At 32.8% G+C, this 17,272-nt stretch overlaps 1 protein-coding gene across 26 annotated transcripts in view; it reads right to left on the reverse strand.

The window, feature by feature from the left end:
* The window catches only part of CSNK1G3 (casein kinase 1 gamma 3), a 104,813-nt gene that overhangs the window by 16,347 nt on the left and 71,194 nt on the right, over window positions 1-17,272 (reverse strand). For 6 of the 26 annotated variants that reach the window (XM_070233162.1, XM_014730713.3, XM_070233163.1 and 3 more), the window contains 4 exons: window positions 13,006-13,091; window positions 12,801-12,885; window positions 10,494-10,639; window positions 9,119-9,214 (listed from right to left, as the gene is read on the reverse strand). In XM_070233162.1, coding sequence (XP_070089263.1) covers window positions 9,119-9,214; window positions 10,494-10,639; window positions 12,801-12,885; window positions 13,006-13,091 — 413 coding nt within the window. Of the gene's footprint in view, window positions 1-5,098; window positions 5,195-9,118; window positions 9,215-10,493; window positions 10,643-12,800; window positions 12,886-13,005; window positions 13,092-17,272 lie in introns of all 26 variants that reach the window. The other 20 variants (XM_014730714.3, XM_014730712.3, XM_070233160.1 and 17 more) reach the window with 5 other exon arrangements.

The following is a 17,272-nucleotide window of genomic DNA, read 5'->3' on the forward strand; positions in this document are numbered from 1 at the left end:
AGGAAACCAACTCTCTTACACATTCTAAAATCTACAGCTACAGTTATAATTGATATTCTTGATATTCCAACTCACGACCTGAAGGCATAGTGACATTCTCATTCAACTTTCAACAAAGATAAACCAAAACAGATTTTCAACCTAACTTTCACTCACAGAAGTGAAAGAGCAGAGCACTATGTTCTTGAGTATTCCAGTCTTCTGAGATGCTATTACAATGTTACTGTAAAATAATATATCAAAAGAAATTTGCAATGCTGATCTACCCCAATGACAACCAGACAACAAATTTCCTAAAGTCAACTAAAGGAGAAGAGTTGGAAGTTATTCATGTAACAAAGGCATGTACATAACTACTCTCCTCTACAAGCTTTCTTTTGCAGATTTCAGTACCCCAGAAAATGATGAATAGAAAGATATAATTGTACTAATCACTGAGTTTTTCTCCTTGTTAGTACCTCTGTATTTTCAAAGATTTGATAGAGAAAATTTGTTATTTGAAATGTATTAGAAAGGTCAGCATTAATAATTAGCATAATGGAGAACTGACAGAGATATAGCATCTATTACCCCTCTGACTTTGAACTACACATTTTCTTACCATTTCAAGATACATTTGTCTGATTCTTTTTCTGTTATCATCACCTGTACTTGCACTTCTAAAGTTATACTAACTAAAATACCAGACTTCTTATTACAATAATTAACGTTATTCTTTCATTTTCATCGGCAGTGCCTGGCTGCACAACACATCTGCAACATTTGTGATTCTGCCCTTTTTCCCCAGGCACTCAGTCACATTATTTCTTAAATGCAAACCAATGGCTGTACAACTAGAGGAGATTTCCAAACAATCAGGAGGTATACCATACCATGTAAAACAGCTTTTCAATAGGGTTCTTAATATTTGTCTTCTTCCCTCTGCTTGCAATTACCTCTCAGCTTTATAGGATCAGGTTTTCAGTTAGCACCGAACTGAATGCTGTTGCGCCACAGTCAAAGGCACAGCTACAAAGGAATTAGAGATTAGCACTATCTGTTGCTAGTGGTACATTTTAAAATCTAATTTTGGAGATCCAGATTTGCCAGGTAGAAATATATCAAAAAGGGATAACTGAACCGTTCCTCTCCCTTCAGCCCCCATACCCAACTAAATTCTACCTCCTAATTATCTTTCAAGTCCTTTTTATTTCTCTTCCTCTCCACTACCTATCATTTTTCCTCAGCTATAGCCTTTTCATAGCTCTGTCCCTGCCTCAGACTTGTCTCCCTTCAACCTAGTCTCCAGCAAAAGCAATCTTTAGAAAACACTAATCTAATCAAGTCAGTTCTCTATCTATTCCTCCATAGCTACCCAGTATCCTCAGAATACAGTCCGAATTTTATAACGAGACCTGTTAGGTCCTTCCTGATTTGCTCCTCCCTACCTCTCAGCCTCCTTCCTCAGCACATACCGGCTTGACTGAATTTTATTCAGCTCCTCAGTATGTCTCCCTCTCCTCCACAACTTTACATAGACTTCATTCTCTGCCTGCTACACTCCTCTCTTGAGCCCTTCTACATTCTTGAACTGCCAACTCCTACCGATTCCTCACTTTGAAAACACGCAAAAAAGTAGAATATAAATAGATAACACTGTTTCCAGGAAATCTTAACCCACTAAATCCAGGTGAAGTACTTCTCCTATACATTCTCATAGTACCTTGTACTTTCTCCACTTATCACTCTACTTATTAGCTTTCTGCATTGACTGAAAGCTCCATGGGGACAGGCACCATATTTCTGTTATTCTTTTTATTCAAAGAAAGTAGCACAGTGCCTAGCACCTAGTAGACATTAGTGAGTGTGAGTGTTTGTGTATATATTTTTATTATATATATGTATATATTTGCCAAATAATGACTGGCCAAGAAACTGAGTGGAAGGTCTAAGTTTCTTATTACCAAGGACACTAAGGGGAGCAGAGAGGGGCACAGTTGAGTCCCCTAGAAGCTTAACACATACAAGCCAAGAAAAGATTCAAAATAAATTCTTTAGATGTTTAAATGTTATTCTTAGTCTCTTGAGTGGGAAAAGTTTATCAAATGTATAGCTGTATCCTCTGGTTAACCAATTAACATGATTTCACTAAAGAGAGAGAATAAAATTAGATAAATTCCATTTGATGATGTTTTCTTTTGGCTGCACCTTTTCACTTCACTTCCCAGAGATGGATAAAAATACTGGTCAAGTTTCTCACAAAAGCAATAGATTATTCTACTATTTAGCACTTCCTAAGCCCCAGCATTTATGCCAAATACTTCTTTAAAAAATTAAATTCTCACAACAAAACCATGAGGTAAAAGTATTATGAATATTTCCATTTCACTGATGAGTAATCAAAGGCACAGAATTTGAACTCAAATCTGACTCCAGAGCTTGTGCTTTCAACCACAGTGAAATCAATGGTAACCTGTATATCTGATCTGTAATATACATAATAATTCCAGAAAGATAAGGAGTTCAAATTTAAACTCTACTATTTGGTTCCTATAAAAGCACATCTGAAATAATAAATATCTGAGGATCTTTCTGTAGGTCAAAATGGCAAGAAGTTTCACCTTGCATGCCAACTGGAACCAGCCTGGAGTGCTTTGTGCTGCCACACTAACAGCAATTCTCAGACACATGGAAGAGTGCAGCGATAGAGGAGAGAGCAATGTCAAGGCCCAAAGTGGTTTGTTTTACGTAACTGCTAACTCTGCCTATGAATATGCTAAATCTGTGCCACATTTTATTACTAGATAGCTATCTACTTACTATGGAAATGTCTTTCCAAAGAAACTATTTGATGATATGCCCTTAGTACTGAGGATTAGTTTTTCAATTGCCATATAAAGTCTCTGCATCTCCTGCAAATTAAATGCCTGAAACTTTGTCCAATAGGTGGTTTAACAACCATCACACAAAGAACCCCAAGGCAAATTCTTCTCATACTTTTCTACTAGTAGAAAGGTTTTCTCTCTTTGATCTATACCCTTTATCAGATGATGAGAATGATGGAACACATTGGTTCCCTTCCTTGCTTTGTTCAGAATCACATGTAGTATTATTTAATTATTATAATAATTATATTAGCTTAGATTTTAGGTAATTTTCTTTCCTCTCTTACTAGTTTTAAATTATAATTTAGTTAGTCTAATTATACAATTTCATTAGTCACATAACTTTTCAAATTTTGAAAGTGGGTAGGATATAAATTATGAATTCAATATTTTGGGGTGGGGCAGGATTCAGGCATGATTTTTACTTAGGCTGCTAGTAAGTTTTCATGACAGTCAAACTTGTTTAATATTCATCATATCAGGTTAGTTAATGTTGTAAAATATATTCAAGAAGCCAATAAAAACAGTGTAAAATTTTTTGTTTGACCTATGTGTTACTAGAATTCTCGTAAGTAAAATTAATCACTTATTGAATTTCAGAATGAAGTCAGATATAGTCTCTATAGGCAGAAAAGTTTTAAAGAGATGATGAGAAATGAGCAGAATTGAAATAACTCTTTGAAATCACGTGAAAAAGTAGAACATAAAGTACTGGAGCGATGAGCCAATAATCAAACTCATTCACCCTGTGATGGTCCAAAGAGATCCCATGAGCCACCTTTAGGAATCCAACGGAGTAAGAAGAAGCTAAGAAAGTAAATTTGTGGTACTGGTACAGAAGTGGTAGGAAAGCTTTCAAATAGTGTCTTAATTATTGTGGATTTCCCTGAACACTGAGCAAGAGATTTGCAATAATAACATATAACACTTAGAAACTTGTAAATGTATACAGATATATACACAATCCAGTTTGTGTTATGCAAATGAAATATAATTTGCTCAATTAACTTTTCCAATTATAGGAATTGAGGTCATAAAAAATTTCACAATTCAGGCACCCTTGCCTCTGAGTCCCGCAGTCTAGACTTTTATAGAACTATTTAAATACTTCTATTACACATGACTGAAAGTTCCACAGACGACAAAGTTCTATAAAAATATTTGGTTACATAATTTAAATGATCTCTAAAATTTAACGGTAAGAAAAACATGAAAACTCATAAGATTTCATCAAGAATTGATTTTTTTTAGAATGTAAATCAAGAAAGAATAAAATCCAGGGCATAGATTCAGTAGATTAAATACATATACACACACTAAGAAAAATGCAAATTTCATAAAAACATAATGGAAAATTATTCAAGTGAAAATATGTGGAGGAAAAAGATCAATTTTTTCAAAAAGTTTCTAAATTGAAATGGATTGAGACAATACTTATCCTTTCCATCACTTTAAACCAGGATTTAGATTACCTTAAACCAACATTTTAAAAGGAGTAAGACTCAGTAATCCTTTCCTATTTCTACAATACATACAAAAGATTAAAATGTAAGGGGCATGGGAGGGCAGAATATACTAACTATCTCAAGTGTATAGAAAAGGGGAAAAAAAGAAACACATCACAAAATAAAGAACTGCTTTAAATTTTTGTAAATATCCAGAAAATTGTGGGAATTATTTAATAAATACTTGCCTTTGAAATTATTTTCTCCATTTGATATTTTCTACAAGCACAAATAAAATATACCATTATAAAAATTAGGGTCATGTTTATTTGACCAATTAATCAGAAAGTACATTCTGAGAACTAAGGATGAAAAAAGTCAGATATCTATTTAACTGACTTAAGTTTGAAGGAGGCAAAATCAATGAAACAGAAAAGACCTAAAAATGTTCTATTACTTAAAACGTTAAAAAAGAGTGAGCTTATTACTAGAAAATCAAGTTTAACATATATTTCAAGTAATACAGTTTGTTTTTCTAACCTGTTGTGTATGACTGACATAAATATTGTTGCATATACTTGCAAAAATGAACAAAGGCAAAATCTTAGTATCCTTGGTGGTCTTTCTAGACCATGTTAATTTTGCTTTTTGGTTAAATACAAAGGAATAGTATTATGGAGAGTTCAGCAACAAGTTTCTCATTAGGATATGAAATCATGCCATGAGTTCCAAAAAAGGGTTAGTTGTAAAATTTGGGAAATAATCACTCATGCAAAAATCAGAAAATACCTGTACCGAGCCACCATGTCTGTCTGCTGCAAGGTGAGCTCTCAAATGGTGGGGATTTGCCTGCTGGGAGTCCCAAGCTGCCCTGTGGTCTGCCGACTGCCATTTATTTAATGCATGTGGCATGCATGGAAGAAGAAAAACCCAATATGTTAAACATCTCATCCTTGTAATATAGAAAACAAACGTATAAAAGGAAATTTAAAATATCCTGACTATTCTGAATCACAGATGTAGTTATCTTTGCATACTGTATGTGGACAGATTTTAGTTAAATTTCTACAATTATGTAATGATCAATCATAAAAATAAAATAGAAGCATAGAATTTTAGAAATGAAAGGTCTTTAGATATCATAGACTCCACCTACTAACTTTATAAGTGAAGCTAACAAAGACCTAGGGAGGTAAAAATGACGTGCCCAAGAAAGCACTTCAAATAAATCATAAAAGTACTAAAAAGCCATCCACTACGTTTTCTTACAGTAGAGGTCCCCATTGGTTTTCTGATGAGGAACTACTTCTGGCAAGATAAAAAATGATAGTCCTTGAATAGCTGTACTTAGGATCCTAGAAAACTGTCTCTCCTGCTTAGGATGCTGTTTCTGATTGTGAGGATAATATGAGAAGACAGAAAAGTTCTTTGAAAAGTGAGAAATGCTATACAGAGTACTATGAGGATATGATAAACACTTTTTTTTAAATGACAATCCTACATACATGAATCGCTTTGCTTCCTTGATCTCTTTTTATCTGGTTCAAATTACAGAACCCATTTCCATGAAATAGGCTGATAATTCCTTCTGTTTTTAGATGACTTGGCAAATTTGCATGGCAATAACCACAAACTAATAGTACTCTATTGGCAGAATTAGGAGTAGTGGCTGAATAGGGGTCAATTTCTATATTTCAGGAAAATGTGGATAGCGCTAACAAAAAGAAGGGGAAGGAACACAATATTTAAAGTTTCTCTTACATGTTGGTTCTGCACTAGCTGCTTTACATGTGTATCTCATTTTGAGATAGATGGTATCACCTTCATTTTACTGATGAAGACATCAAGATGCTAAACACTTCCCTAAGGTCAGAGAAATAGCACGGAGTACAACAGGGATTCAAACTCAGAACCTACTGCTCTTCCAATAATACTACCTAGCTCCTTACCACAATCACATGTTCTAAAGCCTTCAGGGCTCTTTCTTTTTCAACCAAAGTCAAGAAAATCTTGCCACAAAGTGCCAAGTACATTGGGCTATAGGGGGCCTAAGTATTTGGGAACCTAACCAATCCTTTGGGAGAAGAGAAGTTAAATCCAAGTAGACACAATGAATAAAAGTTTCAGCACTAAGCTTCCTAAATTAAATTGTACAATGCAAAATGACATACTGTGTGGCATGAAGTATGTCACCAAAACAATTACGATAGTTCTATAATTAGTCTTTTCACTAAACCCTCCAAATTCATCACCAGAATTCAGCAAATTTATAGCTTAAACTGAAATAAATTAGATAAGATCAAATGTAAAGAAGAGAAAAGACTGAAAATGATGCTAAAATTGAATCAAATATCTAAATGTTGCCTAGGACACCAGGCAACATTTGGGAGTCACGTACTTCGTTTAGAAGATAGTAAAAGTCATGCAACTTCCCCTGAGAATAAACATTTACAGGCACCCAACACTTTCTACAAAACTTCAGGATCCCCTGAACTTCAAGCTTTGACTCTAGGTTACAAATTGTTTATCTGGGCCATTACAAAGGTTTCAGTCATTTCAAGAATTAACTTTTCTTCCATTGGAATTGTGAACTATGGGTTTTCCATATAACTTAAATTGTTTACTGCTTCACAGATATTTAAGAAATTTTTCCAAGATATACAACTTTTCTGTTATGATGACCGTCTGTATATCCAGGTTTCAAATTCAATATATAAGCTATCCTAAAGAATTTACAGAAAAAAAAATTTGACTCCCTACATTTAGTGCAACAAGGACTACACAAATATAGTTTCCACCCTCAGTGAGCTCACAATCTAGCCAGCAAGACATGTCTGAAATATGTAGAAAGTTAAACTCTAAAATATTTAAATTATAATTTAATTCAACAATAAAAGAAGAGATTCATTTATTATAATACCTATCAGCTCAAGTGGAGATCTTCAGGGAACATGAATTATTGATTTTATTCCAAGCACATTTGAAAAATTAACTCTGATTTATAAAACACAAACTCCAAGTCTTGACTTCTGGCCATTTCTTTCTATATACAGCATCTTATCAGAGTACTCAAGCTATCAACTAGTTGTCATCTATATTTGAAGTAATTTATACATAAGACCCTTTATTGTCCCCATTTTCCTAAGGCAAAATTCTAAAACTAATCTTTTTAAATTGGCTGTACTTTAAAGCATAATATTTTTAAATATCTCCTAAATGTAGCATTTCATTTTGCCATGATTTTTAATAAGTTGTGTTCTTCCCTTTGATTGTCCATCTCTTGTTTAACCCTCACTTGAGCTCTAATGGGATAAAAGATGTAAAAGGAAAAAAAGATAATGCACTATCCTTCTCCAAAAAGGGTTATAACCAAAAATCCTAAAGACTGTTTAAAAACTTGGGGTGATAGCAAAATTTTTTATGTCAAAGATGGCTTCAATAAACCTTCTTTTTACAAAAAAAGAGAAAAGTGAAAACACTCCTTAAAATTGCAACAGCTTTCAATTACCTTACCCAGGAAATACAAACTTTTCACTCTCGATAGACCTTCTATGCCTTATCTTGAACCCACTCTCCAAACTGCCTGCTAGTCCTCAAATTCTACATTTTTAAAAATTTCTGCTTCATATTTTGTACTCTTCATTCTCCTCAAAATGCTCTTATTCCTTCATCTGCCTTTAAAAATTCCATTTGCGGGGCCAGCCCAGTGGCATGGTTGTGAAGTTCACGTGCTCCACTTCAGTGGCCCAGGATATGCAGGTTCGGATCTAGGGTTCAGACCTACACACCGCTCATCAAGCCATGCTGTGGAGGCGTCCCACATACAAAATGGAGGAAGACTGGCACAGATGTTAGCTCAGGGCCACTCTTTCTCATAAAAAAAAAAGAACAATTCCATTCATTTCTCAGATTCATCTCAAAAGCCATCTTCTCCACAAAATCTTTATAGATCCCACATATCCCACTGATCCTCCATGGTACTTTATTAATATATTTCATGCAATAGAACTTATCCTGCCTTATAGTTATTTGTGAATTTATTATAATAATCATGATAACAGTAACATCAGCCACAAGAGTTAAGATTTACTGAAAGCTTAACTGTATGCTAGGAATTAACATGCATTATTTCTGTTTTATAGATGAAAGAACTGAAGCTTTGAGAGATTGAATAATTTGCCCAGGGTCAAGCCATATCCAGGTACGTCTGATTCCAGAGACTGAGCTCTTAGCTACTGTTAAAAGATCATTTCTTAGAGGTTATATTGTTTCCTTACTTCTGCATTTCTGCAATGTGTAGAACAGTAGCTTTCAAATACCAGAAACTCAGTAAATAATTTATTGAACTAAACTAGACTATAGTTAGAAAAATCGACTGATATTACAATTCATTCCAACAGGGTATCCAAGTACTTCCATTCTAATAGAATATCAAATATTGCTCAAAGTTTAAACTAATTTATACCACAAATTAGGAATTTATAATTAAATATTTTAATGTGATTATTAAAGTAATAGTGAACATTAGGGGAAACAGTTTATGGAAAATATATGTATTTTCAATTCTTAATATGTGTATATAGAATCTGTTTTATCTACTGAAGAAAAAAATATGTACATCAATCCTTCAATACGTACATACATGTGTATGTACACACGTGTATGTATACACTCACACACACATATGCACACACATACACACATAGAAAGCTGTCATGTGAGCACAGGAAAACACCAAATATATTTATAGACTATCAGAAAGTAAAACAGAAGCAAATTAAGAATTTTATATCTAAAAGGGCAGCAAACCTGGTTTTTGGACTGTTGTATCTTATCTCTGTGCTGATGTGCTTCTCTGTTTGATGATAGAGCAGGATCTTGCTGAACTGCACCCACTGGAGTCGGCTACAATACAATGACAATTAGGATCAATACATTCTATTTCAGAAGTCTTATTTAAAATCATGTAGCTGCTTAAAAGAGTCAAGGGAAAAATAAAAGACACATAAATAAAGGCCTTAAGAAAAGACATTCTCAAAACATGTTGTTAAAGCTAACAAATTAAATCAAAGAGAACATAGCTACTTTTTAAAGTCTTTTCAACATATTTAAATATTTTATCAAGTATTTATTTGTATATCAACAAAAGACCTTCCAATCTGTCCTTACTTTTAGGTTACATTTTCATATCAAAAAAAGAAAGTTCCTTGTTTATGTTTGTTTAAATATGTTTATGTCTCTCATTTTCAAAGCTAATATATAAACAGAATAAAGTATTTTAAGAAAATTAAGGAAATAATTTTTTAATTAAGCTAACAAAACTGTTTATTGTCAATATTTTGACTTAGAAGAGGCTTAAAATTTTTTAACTTTCAAATATAATTCAAAAGTTAAGATCAAAAGTTTATTCAGATTTGCATCATAGATACCATATATATTCAAATCACTTTGGATTTAAGAAAAACATAGTTTAAACACTTAAGCAAGTCAATTATTGAAAACTAGTTGAATCTGAGAGCTCAGTAGTTCCAAACATGGATAAAAATTCACTGAGTAAGCCACAAGTGAAGAAAATTTTGTAAGACATTGTTACTTATTAAAAAACAAGACTAGTGAGAATAATTATTTGCTTTTATAGAAGTCATCTCTTCAAAGAAATAGTTTAAGAATTTGTCTCTTTAAGCGATGAGCGCCAATCTCACAGTTACAATCAAGACAACTTTTTTATTATAAAACTTAGGTACAGTTTTAAAAACCTACACATGCTCCAATTTCTAAGTATCGATCTATTCCAAGAGATAACCTAAAGCTGCTAGAATGATTAAAACATATTTTTAAACTACAAATGTTTCGAAAGATGGCTGAAGTAAACAAAAAACAAAACCTGTTGACTTCTTAAAGTAATCACTAGAATATTTTAAAAAGTAAATTTTACATTAAGAACTAAATCAGGAACGAAGAGCTCAAAATAATTCATCACTCTGAAAAGCAGGGAGTTCAAATGTGGGGTTTTTATAAAATTCAAAGAATAATTTTAGTATTATGCTACCTGAAATATCCATAGAAAGGAAATAAAATGAACTCTTTTAAAAAATCATTTGTTCTGAACTCAATTCAAGGATCTGCACCATGAAAAAGAAAAGTGCTACAAATAATCTTTTATTATACAGCACAGTGTACTCACCAACTGTTTACCAATCCAGTCATACTCATAATCAAACATATATCCTTTTCGATCAAACAAGTCAGTAAAAAGCTTTCTTAGGTAGTCATAGTCCGGTTTTTCAAAAAAATCTAGTCTTCTTACATAACGAAGATATGTTGCCATTTCTTCTAGAAGGAAGTAAAAATTATTCTGATTATACTTTCCTATATACTCGTTAATAAAATTCTTTAAATGTCTAAAAGCACAAATTATTATAAAAACATGAAAAATAACAAAATTCTATTGCAATTTAAAATTTTAGGGGTTTAATTTCAATGGAATAAAAAAGCGAAAAGGAGGGGCTGGCCCAGTGGCACAGCAGTTAAGTGCACACGTTCTACTTTGGTGGCCCGGGGTTTGCCGGTTCAGATCCCGGGAGCAGACATGGCACCACTTGGCAAGCCATGCTGTGGCAGGCATCCCACATATAAAGTAGAGGAAGATGGGCACAGATGTCAGCTCAGGGCCAGTCTTCCTCAGCAAAACAAAAAGGAGGACTGGCAGCAGATGTTAGCTCAGTGCTAATCTTCCTCAAAAAAAAGAGTATTGGTAAAGAGAAAAGGAAGGGAGGAAATAGGGACAAAAGAGAAATGAGAAGTTTAATTTAACAAACATTATTTTGGCTTCATTTCAATAGGAAAAGCTAAAATTTTTATTTTACAATATTACTTTTAATAGAAATCTTAGATAGTGTTAGTGGTTGAACTAGCAACTTAATAATGCATAATTATTTACTCACAAAGCACCATACTCAGTTCATAAATTTTAAATATTGGTGGGAATTGATTTTCACGCGAAAGCATTTGCACTAGCTTGCTGGATTCCCTTTAGAATCAGTGACACACACTCACTGACCAACAGAGGATTCAAATTCCTAACCTTGGCTACAAGCGGTATTCCAACTAATGGACCTGGCAAAATAAAGCTAAAACAGATCTCAGAAATACAACACAGGAGTACAGTTTAAATCTTCTTTTAATGTCTGGTCATATAATTAACAATTTATTTGGTAGTATATAAATCTCTGCATGCTATTATAATTCTCAGAATTATTAGAGAGAGATACATATATTTTTAAAAGGTCATACTTTCCAGAAGGACAAGAAGGAAAAAGCCATAAAAAATCAACAGGCAAAATAGTGAGCAATTAATAAAGCAGTGTTTCACCATCAGGGCACAGAAAATCACTGTAGTAAGGGACAGCAAATAACACCTAGCTGCTTTTCTGATCCAATTCATTCATGGCGGCCAGTAAGAATAGGATCACGCACAACCCAACCGGTAACAAAAGTGGCACCCAGTGACCCTCCTCACATGGTGACTCTTTCGCTAGTCCACTTTCTAGCTAATCACCTGGTTAATTTACTTTGGCATCCCCATTTTTCGCTGCAGAAATTTGTATGGGCTTCTTAACAACATGCAGTCAATCTGCCTACACTTAAACTACTAATACAATCAACCGGTACTTTCTTTTAACCTTCCAGGTCTAGATATTAAAACAAGAAAGAAAAATATATAATTAACGTTTGCTGTCAATGAATAATATACCAAACTTGAGAAAGAAACTGATTATGCTGCTGCTATTATTAAAATAATGATAATGCCAGCATTGTACAGTAGAACCTGTGAATACTAAAGTCAGATATGAACTCAGTCTTCTATCTTCAACTTTGGTTCTCTTTTTATTTATTATTATTGCACAAATCACAGCACTTATTTTAATACATTAGCAGCACATTATTCTCATTTCTTAATTGATTTAGGAATCTTAAGTAAATTTTTGTCAACTTACTTTGAGTTGCTAAAAATCTACATGAAAGCTAATCTATTTTCATAAAGGTCTCTAATATAAAATTAGCCTAAAAGTAGTAAGGTTAGTAAGGTTTTACTGTATTTTGAAAACTAGACTAAATCATACTTCACACATCTCCCTTGAGCTTGACAATGAGACTAAAATTATTAACACTGTACCAAAACTTTACAGTTGGTATTTCTTAGCAAATAGTTTAACTTACTAAAAGTATGTCACTGAAGAAAACATTACTTTAGGCAGTATGGGTCAACATTATTAAAAGACGGAATTTTCTTCTATTAATACCATCTTACAAAAAGCAAATATACAAATTACTCCTATAGTCTATGTATCAAGTGCTGACATCTTTTAAATCATATTTTGAGATTTTTTTTTGAAAGCATGAAAAACGTATTTATAACTTAAGCAATGAAAATTAACAGTTCTGGTTTTCTGTGTATAAGTCCATGTACCAACGTGGCATTATTCATTACCTGGAAAATTTTCACATAACACTTCGATCGGTGTGGCTCGTTTTGTATCTCCAATTTTCTGATACCTCTCTTTTAACGTGTCAGCCTAAAACAGAAAGGAAAAAAGCTTGAGAAAGAGGTGACTTTAAAATTAAATACTTAGAAGAGAAGATCTTAATATATTAATAATTTATGAACTTCAATAAGTAAACACAAAAATAAGTACCTTTAAACCTTGCCAAGGAAGACTGCCTCTCAGAAAATACATGAACATATGACCTAAAGCTTCTAAGTCATCTCTTCTACTTTGTTCTGAAATACAAGAAAAACATAAATTTCACTTTCCTCTCCCAGTTAAGGGTGCAAAATGGAGAATTGATTCTTTTGTTACGTAAAAGTTAATTCCCAAAAGTTCAGTATATAAATATAAAATACAGATCTAGTGTTCATAAGTGACAAAATCATGTCTAGTTAAACGATGTTTTTACATTAAAATTATTGTGCATCTTTAAAATATGTCACTATGATTTTTTTAGATGCTATTGGAGATTTATTTCTCTCCTTAGATATCTGTTCACAGAAGTAGAAGGCAAGCACGAAAGGGTTTCATAGTCAAGTAGTCACTGTGTACTAAAGCTCCATCTTAAAGATTCAGAGAAAGTAACATATTAAAGCTTCTGAAAAACCCTAGAGACAAAAATGTTTAACTTCATTTAATGCTGCATTTCCTAAATTTATATAAGCAGAAAATTTCCATCTCACATACTCGCCATCAATATTAAACACAATTAGTATTTTGTGTTAAGATATTTTAAAAAACACTTGTGTTTGACACATGCCAACATTAATAACTTCTCTGCTATCACCAAGAATATGCTGCTAGAACAGATTGCCACTTTTTAAAGTTGCTATTGTTGTTTTAGTAGCAAAACATTTTACAGAGAATAACTGAGTGACAGTCACAGACTAAGACTCAGGGAGACACTTATAAATATTTGCTGTGTGATTTTTTTTTCAATTTTTTGTCACCGAAATTAAATACTTGAGATTTCTTAATGTTTTAAAATAATACACAAATGCTGACTAACAATAAAAGGAAAAATAGTAAAGTTTAATAAGAGGATGTTTATGTGCAAGATGTTTCATCCAAATGAATAATCATACTATCTAAGCAGTACTAAATGCTTTCAAAAAAGCAAACATTTCAAAGCATGGATCTGAACTAGGGTGAAAGGGTCAGAAAAGGGTTTAGTTTTTACTATGTAATCTCATAACATTCTATAATTGTCTTCTGTAACACTTGCTACAATTTAAAAATACACATTTGTGTTATTATTTAATTAAGATGTATCCCCCCACAGCAAGTCACAGGAAGGCAGATGTCTCTTTGGCTCATTATCCTCAGGACCTAGTATAACAATTGCCACAGAGCAGGCACTCAACACACACTATCTAAATACATAAATGGATATTTGAAAATATATGTCCCTTCTCTATAAGGAAAGGAAAATATCTAGAAGAATATGCATCAAATCATTAGTAAAATACTCAAAAAATGTGATATAACAGAAAATCTTTTTTTATATTTTGTATTATGATAACGTAAGCATGCATTATTAAAAATAGCAAACTTTTAAAATAAGTAAAATAGACAAAGTTCTTTTTAAAGCCATTAATCAAAGTGGGGATATGAGTAACATGAAAAAAATCAGTAATGCCTTTTATAACTAAAATTTCACTTTATTAGATCCTGGGAGTCTTTAGAATAAAAGTCATGCAAAGAAAAAGTTATTTCTGAAGTCCTGCTGATCAGAACCACCTCTGAAACATTTAAAATCCTCAAATGAGCAGGCCTAATGCTGGAGATTGATTCCTTGGGAACGATGCTGGGTGGGCAAAAGCACTTTTTAAAAAGCTCAGCAGCTGATTCTGAACTAAAAAAGAAACTTCTTCTATTGAAGTATAATTTACATATAATAAAATAATACATCCACTCTAAGGGTACAGTTTGAAAAATCTGGACAACACACACACCTAAGTACAACCACAGTCAAGAAGTATTTCAAACACTCCAAAAGGTTCCCTTATGCCCCTGTTATCCTCCCCCTCTACTGGCCTCAAACAACCACTTATCTGCTTTCTGTGACTCTGTATCAAATTTGATTTTTTATAAAGTTTCACACAAATGGGATCATATAGTATGGACTCTTGTGTTCGGATTCTTTCACTCAGTGTAATGTTTTCAAGACTCATCCACATTGTTGTGTGTATCGGTAGTTCATTACTCTTTATTGCTGAGTAGTATACCACAATATATTGCTCCATTCATCTACTGATGGACATTTGTGTAACTTCTAGTTTGGGGCTACTGTGAATAAGGCTGTTATGAACATTCTTATACAAGTCTTTCTGTGAACATGTATTTTCATTTCTCTAGGGTAAATATCTAGCAGTATAATTACTGTGTTATATGTAAAGTGTAGGTTTAACTTTATAAGAAACTTCTACATTGTTTTCCAAAAGGGTTGTGCCATTTTCTGTTTCCACCAGCAATATATGAGAGTTCCAGCTGCTAGAGAGCTTGTCCAACATTTAATATAGTCAGTCTTTTAAATTTTAGCCATGCTAGTGGCCATGAAGTGTTAGCTTGTTGATTTAATTTGAATTTTACTAGTAGCTAATGTTTTTGAATGTCATTTCATGTGCTGTCATTCACACATCTTTTTGTGAAGTATCCATTAAAAGAGTTTAACCGTATTTTAAATAGTAGTATTTGTCTTATTATAAAGTTGTAAGAGATGTTTGTATACTCTGGATACAAGCCTTTTTCAGATAGAAGTTTTGCAAATACTTTCTCCCACACTGTTGCTTGCTTTTTTTATTTTCTTAACAGTATCTTTCAAAGAACAGAAGTTTACCTTTTGATGAAGACCAATTTATTGGGGTTTTTTCTTTATTGTTTACACTTTTTTATGTCCTATCTAGAAAATCTTTCACTACCCTAAAGTCACAAGATTTTCTCCTTTTTTATCTTCAAGAAATTCCATAGTTTTGGTTCTTACATTCAAATCTGTGATTCACTTGAAGTCATTTTTTTTTTTTCTTTTTGCTTTTGGTGTGGGGTGAAGTTTTAGATTCAATTTCTTCAATACTGATATCTAGTTATTTTCACACAGTTTCTTGACAAGGCCATCATTTTCCCCCTTAAATTACTTTTGCACCTTTCTCAAAAATCAGTTGAGCGTCTACGTATGGGTCTATTTCAGGGCTCTGTATTCTGATCCATTTATCCTATGTCTATGCCAGTACTACCCAAAATAAGTAGAAGAAAGGAGAAAATATGATAAATGAGGAAACCAATGATGAGAAAATGGATAATCAATAGAGAAAACCATCAAAATCAAAAGTTGGTATTTGAAAAGTTTAATAAAATTAACACTCTCACTAGGCTAAAAGAAAGAAAACACACATTACTAATGTCAGGGGCAACAAGGGAGCATCAGGACAGATTCTACACACATTGAAAGGATAATAAAGGAATATTATGAACTAACATTATGCCAATAAATTCAACAACTTAGATGAAATGGACAAACACCTTGAAAGTTACAAATTACCAAAACTGCCTCAGGAAGAAAACATAAATAGCTCTATAACAATTTAAGAAATTTAATTTATAATTTACAATCTTCCCAAAATATAACATAAGGCCAGATGGCGTCACTGGTGAATTCTATTAAATAGTTAAGGAACAATACCAATTCTACACAAACTCTTTCAGGAAGTAGAGGAGAAGGGAACCCTTCCCAATGCATTTCATTACCCTGTTACCAAAACCAGACAAAGGCATTACAAGCAAAGGAAACATCCCTCAACACAGACTCAAAATCCTCAAAAAGGTAATATACCATGACTAAGTAGGGTTTATCCCATGAAGTTAAGGCTGTTTTAACTTTCAAAAATCAATCAATATAATTCACCATATTAATAGAGAAAAAGATACAAATCATATGATTATCTTAACAGATATAGAAAAAGCACTTGACAAAATCTAACATGCATTTATGATAAAAACTCTCTTCAAACAAGGAATAGAAGGAAACTTCTTCATTCTGACAAAGACTTCTAGAAAAAACTTACAACAAACATAGCTTTTACGTGGGGAAAGGCAACCCTAAGATCAAGAACAAAACAAGGATGTTCACTCTCACATTTTCTATTCAATGTTGTACAGGAAGTTCTTCTCAGCACAAAAAAAAAGCAAGAAAAAAAAGATATTCAGATTGGAAATAAAGAAGTGAAACTATTTTTCTTTGTAGACAATATGACTGCATATGTAAAAAATCCTAAGTAATCTATTAGAATAAGTGAGTTTTAGCCAAGGTTACAGGATAAAAGGTCACTATATAAAAATCAGCTGTATTTCTCTACTATCAATGAACAATTGGACAACGAATTTAAAAAGCAATACCATTTACAACAGCATTGAAAAA

The sequence above is a fragment of the Equus caballus genome, chromosome 14 (genome assembly GCF_041296265.1).
Source record: "Equus caballus isolate H_3958 breed thoroughbred chromosome 14, TB-T2T, whole genome shotgun sequence".
NCBI lineage: Eukaryota > Metazoa > Chordata > Mammalia > Perissodactyla > Equidae > Equus > Equus caballus.